Source organism: Pelodiscus sinensis, chromosome 11 (assembly GCF_052426305.1).
Source record: "Pelodiscus sinensis isolate ZL-2025 chromosome 11, ASM5242630v1, whole genome shotgun sequence".
NCBI lineage: Eukaryota > Metazoa > Chordata > Testudines > Trionychidae > Pelodiscus > Pelodiscus sinensis.
The window spans coordinates 8,217,793-8,222,041 of record NC_143062.1 but is presented as its reverse complement, the minus strand read 5'-3'; the positions used below and the strand labels follow the sequence as shown (position 1 = coordinate 8,222,041).

Below are 4,249 nucleotides of genomic sequence, written 5' to 3'. Positions count from 1 at the left end.
TCTGCCCTCCATTGCCCCTGCTGGAATTTGAATCCTCCGCGTGGCCGTGGGCTGCCTGGGAGAGGCGGCTGGGTGTCAGCGCCACGCGGGAAGGAGGGAGTGGGGGGGCCGGGGGCAAGGGAGCCGCAAGGGATCAAAGCAGCCTGGAGTCAGGCCCAGGCCTGAGTTTTATTTGCTGTCGCCACAGAGTGTGCGGTTCGGGAGGAAGCTTCCCTGATCGAACCCAGAATGGCAGAGTTTGGTCCCTGTGTGGCTCCCGGGGGCTCCCAAGCCAAGCAGTGATGGGGTGAGGCGGGGGGGCTCACATCAGCGGGGCCGGGGCACAGCTGGGTCATGGGGCTGGCATAGCATGGGGCTGGCATAGTGGGGTAGGATGAGGGGGTATTGGCAGGGCCGGGAGGGGAGCAGGGTCAGATGGGGGTCCTGGCAGGGCTGGACTAAGGGGTGCAGGGAGGGGTGGGGGGCACTGGCAGGGGCTCCCAGGGATCGACTCTAAGGAGCTAGGGCTGCACTTAGATGGGTTTGCACTGCCCACCCGTTTTCAAACTTTTTTTCTCAAGACCCTGTTGAAGAAAATCGTTGGTGCCGCGACCCGACAGAATGTGACTGGAGTGGGGGCTCCGGGGTGGGGCTGGAGCTTTGGGGTGTAGGAGGGAGTTTGGGGGGGCAGGAGGGGCTGACCTCGGCTGGCTCCCAGGGAGCGGTGCAGCGGGGGGGCTAAGGCAGCTTCCTGCCTCTCCTGCCCCCGCAGACCATGCTGCCCCCAGAAGCAGCCAGCAGCAGGTTCCCAGCCAATGGGAGTGCAGAGCTAGTGCCCCACCCCCAGCTAGCAGCTGAGCAGGCTGCTGGCTGCATCTGGGGTGCAGCACACTTGGGGGTGCCAGGACAGGCAGGTCGCTGCCTCAGCCCCCCCGCTGCTCACCTGACCCCCCTGCAGCAAGGAGCCCCAGCGCCCGACATCCCACCCCCCGGTGCTGGGTCATGCCCCGTTGTTTGAAAACCCCTGGGCTAGACCGTGTGGCTGGGGAACCTTCCCCGCCTCGGCCGGGCTAGCGGCCAGTGGAGTACAGGCCCCGTGACGGGAGGGAAAGGAGCAAGCGCCTGGCCCCCAGCGTGCCAGGAGGCTGGGCGCCCAGTGGCAGAGGAGCAGAGCAACGCTGGGGGCCTGATCCCATGCAGGAAGCGCCAGAGGGCGGGCGGGAGGGGCGGCTGCTCACTCCAGGCTCTTCAGGAAGTCCAGCAGGCCCAGGTGCCACTCCTCCGGCTTGTCCAGGTAGCAGGCGTGGCCGGCGCCCTCCAGCCGCAGCACCTTGTGGTTGGGCAGGTTCCTGAGGTTGCTCAGGCTCACCTCGCCCAGCTCAGCATCCTGGGCCCCGTACACGATCAGCGTGGGGGTCTGGGGGGGACACACGGGCTCAGCCAGCAGCTACCGGCGCTGGGCTCACACGAGCAGCACTGGGGGGGTTTGGGTCTGGTGGCTCCCTGCCCGGAGCGTCCCTGGGGCTCGGAGCCAGGGCGAAGGTCCTGGGTCCGGATGTACCATGGGGAGTTTAGAGCCGGGGGAAAGGACACACGTTTGCTGCATTAGCCTACGGCCCCAGACTCTCTGCTGATGCCAACGGGCCAGAACCCCGGAGACTGGGACCCGGGGAATTCTCACCGGGCCAGGGGACTCCCGACTGCCAGAACCGCCCCAGAGGCTGTGGGCAGCCCGTGTGCGGCGGAGCAGCCTGACGGTGGCTCTCGGTTCCCCGTGCCCGGCCAGTTGCTGGCCAGCCCAGGCTAAAGGTGCAGGGGAGGCGTAAAGATGGTGGGAAGTCGCTTTGGCTCCCTTCCGCCTGCTCGGGATCTGCTCCCACGGCCCGAGAGGGCGGGGCCATTCAAACGAACACACCGAAAAGCAGCCTCTGAAACGCCCTCTCTGGGCATAAAAACACCTCCCCCCCCCAGTCCCGGGCATCCCAGGGGAGCTGGGACTGGAGAAATGCAGCGTATCCCATGGCTCCGCACCTGCCTCCCCAGCTCGACTCGCTCCCCCCGCGCCCGGGCTCCGCCCAGTGCCTGGCTCCGCCCCCGGCCCGGTACCTGCATGCTGGCATACTGCGTGGCGGGGAACTTCTCGGTGCAGATGGGCGCCACCGGCACGTAGGCGCGGACCAGCTGGCTGTGCTGGAAGAGGAACGGGAGCGAATACATCCCGCTGAGGGACGGGCTGATCACCACCGCCTGCTCCAGCCGCAGGGCCTCCAAGACGGCCTTCAGGAAGCCCCCCGGGGCAGGCTGCCCGACGGGGGCCGGCGCTGTCGCCTCCTTGGACCGGCCGAGCCCTGGGCCATGGAAGACAAAACCCCTTTGGGTTACAGATGTCGCCGGCGGGCCCCTCTCCCTTTTGCCCCAGGTAAAGACCATGGGGGGGCAGTCCCCCCAGCTGCCGGACACACAAGAACGGCAGGTCAGGGGAGAAGGAGAAAGCAGCAGCCTGGCCCCAGTACCACAACAGGGCTGCTCCTCAGCTTTCCCTGGCAGCAAGTCTCTGGAGAGGTGCCCAGAGGCAAGGCAGGCTGGGAGCCGGGACACCTGGCTTCTGTGCCAAAGGCTGAGAGAGGCTGGTGCCCGCTGGTTGGGGGGGGGGGGGGGGACTTGCATCAGAACCCCTGGCTTCTCGTCTCACTTGCACTGCTGACTCCTATGGGTGTGGCTCAGGCATGCAGTTGTGCCGTGCCTCAGTTTCCCCACCCAGTCCTGTGCCACAGGGGAATTACCGGAGGCGGGCACTGCTCGGGCAGGCTCTCCGGGGAAGGTGTTAGAGCCAGGCACCGCAATAGTGTTCTGATGATAAGATGTGTCCCCCCGCCCCCCCCCGGGGACCTTATGCCGCCCATGCAGGCTAGGGCCGTTGGCCTGCCCCATCCTGGGGCGGTGCTGGGCAGCTGTACCTGGCAGATCGATGGCCACCGCGCGGTAGCCGGCACCCGCCAGCTTTGCCAGCGTCTGCAGGTCGAGCCAGGTCTGGGACGAAAAGCGAATGCCGTGGAGCAGCAGGACAGACAGCTTGGGGGGCTGCTGGGCCGGCTCGGCCTGCCGGTAGAACAGGGCTTGCCCATCCACCGTGATGGTGCCCTCCGTGACCCGCGGGGCGGCGGCCATGGCTCGGAGTGCAGCCCTGCGAGAGAGGGAGACCTGGGCTGAGCCCCATGGCCCCAGAACGGACTGGGGGCACAGCCCCGATCCAGACGCAACGTGCCCTATGTCCTTAGCGCTTCGCTGCCCCCCTCAGCGCTGGGCGGGGGGCTGAGCCCTAGGCTGTCCGGTCTCTGGCTCGGCTTCATGCAACGGGGAGAGGGTGGAGCGCTGGGAAACGTTTCTGTCGTGGGGGGAACGGATGGGGGGCACCAGAGGGGAGCAAGCAGCCGCGGGTCAGGCCAGCAGCCAGCCAGGACCTGACAGGTTGTGGGAGAGGAGACCTGTTATCTGACCCACGGCCAGTTGGTGCGTGAAGGGCAGGGGGTGCCCTGTTCACCCATGGCCCGGCTGCTTAGTGGGCAGTGCCCGTTCACTGGGGGAACTCACTGCCCCGTGAGTGCACCGGGCCAGGAGCCCAGGAGGGTCCCATAGGCGAGCAGGCACGAGGCTGAGCTCAGCCATCGGTCCTCAGAGAGGGGGTTAACCAGCCCTTCTGAGCCGAGGCTCGAGCTGCTTCTTAGCAGGGTCAGGGGGAAACTGACGCTGCGGGGCTTTGGGGGCCCCGGGGCGGGGTTTGGAGCCGCTGTCCGGGCCAGGTGCTGCCGGACCGCTCCTCGCTCGGGGCCCGGGCCAGGCAGCTGCGCCCCAAGGTCCCTGCCCAGCCGCGGCGCACGGTCCCGGGCGGGGCGATACCTGCGGAGCGGAGCGCGGAGCAGACGCGGCTCGGGGCCCAGGCTCTCCAAGCGCCCTGCGCGTCCCGGGCAAAGGTGGGACAGGAAGCGCGAACCGGGGGCGGGGACCGGGGACGGGCCAGAGCCGCGGGCACAGTGACCCCTAGCGGCCAGCACCGCCCGCCCCGGGGAGAAGAGCAGGAGGGAACAGGCACCCCCAGCGCGAGCCCCACTTCCCAGCCCCACAGCACTGGAGCTATACTCCCCAGAGGCGTGCGCAGCACATTTCATTAGGGTGTGCACCCAGGGAATTTTTTTTTTAAGGGGAACATTTCTTGAATACTCAGTCATAAAGGACATTCTTTTTATTCATCAAATTAAAGAAACTAAAACTT

At 67.1% G+C, this 4,249-nt stretch overlaps 1 protein-coding gene across 1 annotated transcript; it reads right to left on the bottom strand.

Moving 5' to 3' along the window:
* Window positions 1-149: 149 nt before the first annotated feature.
* Window positions 150-4,030, bottom strand: ABHD14B (abhydrolase domain containing 14B). The gene is made up of 4 exons (XM_075939485.2): window positions 3,877-4,030; window positions 2,937-3,163; window positions 2,086-2,327; window positions 150-1,396 (listed from the first exon to the last, which is right to left on the bottom strand). The coding sequence occupies exons 2-4, from the start codon at window positions 3,145-3,147 to the stop codon at window positions 1,214-1,216; spliced, it is 636 nt and encodes a 211-aa protein (XP_075795600.2). The 5' UTR covers window positions 3,148-3,163; window positions 3,877-4,030; the 3' UTR covers window positions 150-1,213.
* Window positions 4,031-4,249: the final 219 nt, after the last annotated feature.

Bases quoted from the DNA above. Each gene is read 5' to 3' on its own strand.
- ABHD14B (XM_075939485.2), bottom strand. From the start codon at position 3,147: ATGGCCGCCGCCCCGCGGGTCACGGAGGGCACCATCACGGTGGATGGG. The intron at 2,328-2,936 runs GTACAGCTGCCC...TCCATGGCCCAG, and splicing joins GGTGGCCATCGATCTGCCAG to GGCTCGGCCGGTCCAAGGAG. The intron at 1,397-2,085 runs GTACCGGGCCGG...TGTCCCCCCCAG, and splicing joins CGCAGTATGCCAGCATGCAG to ACCCCCACGCTGATCGTGTA.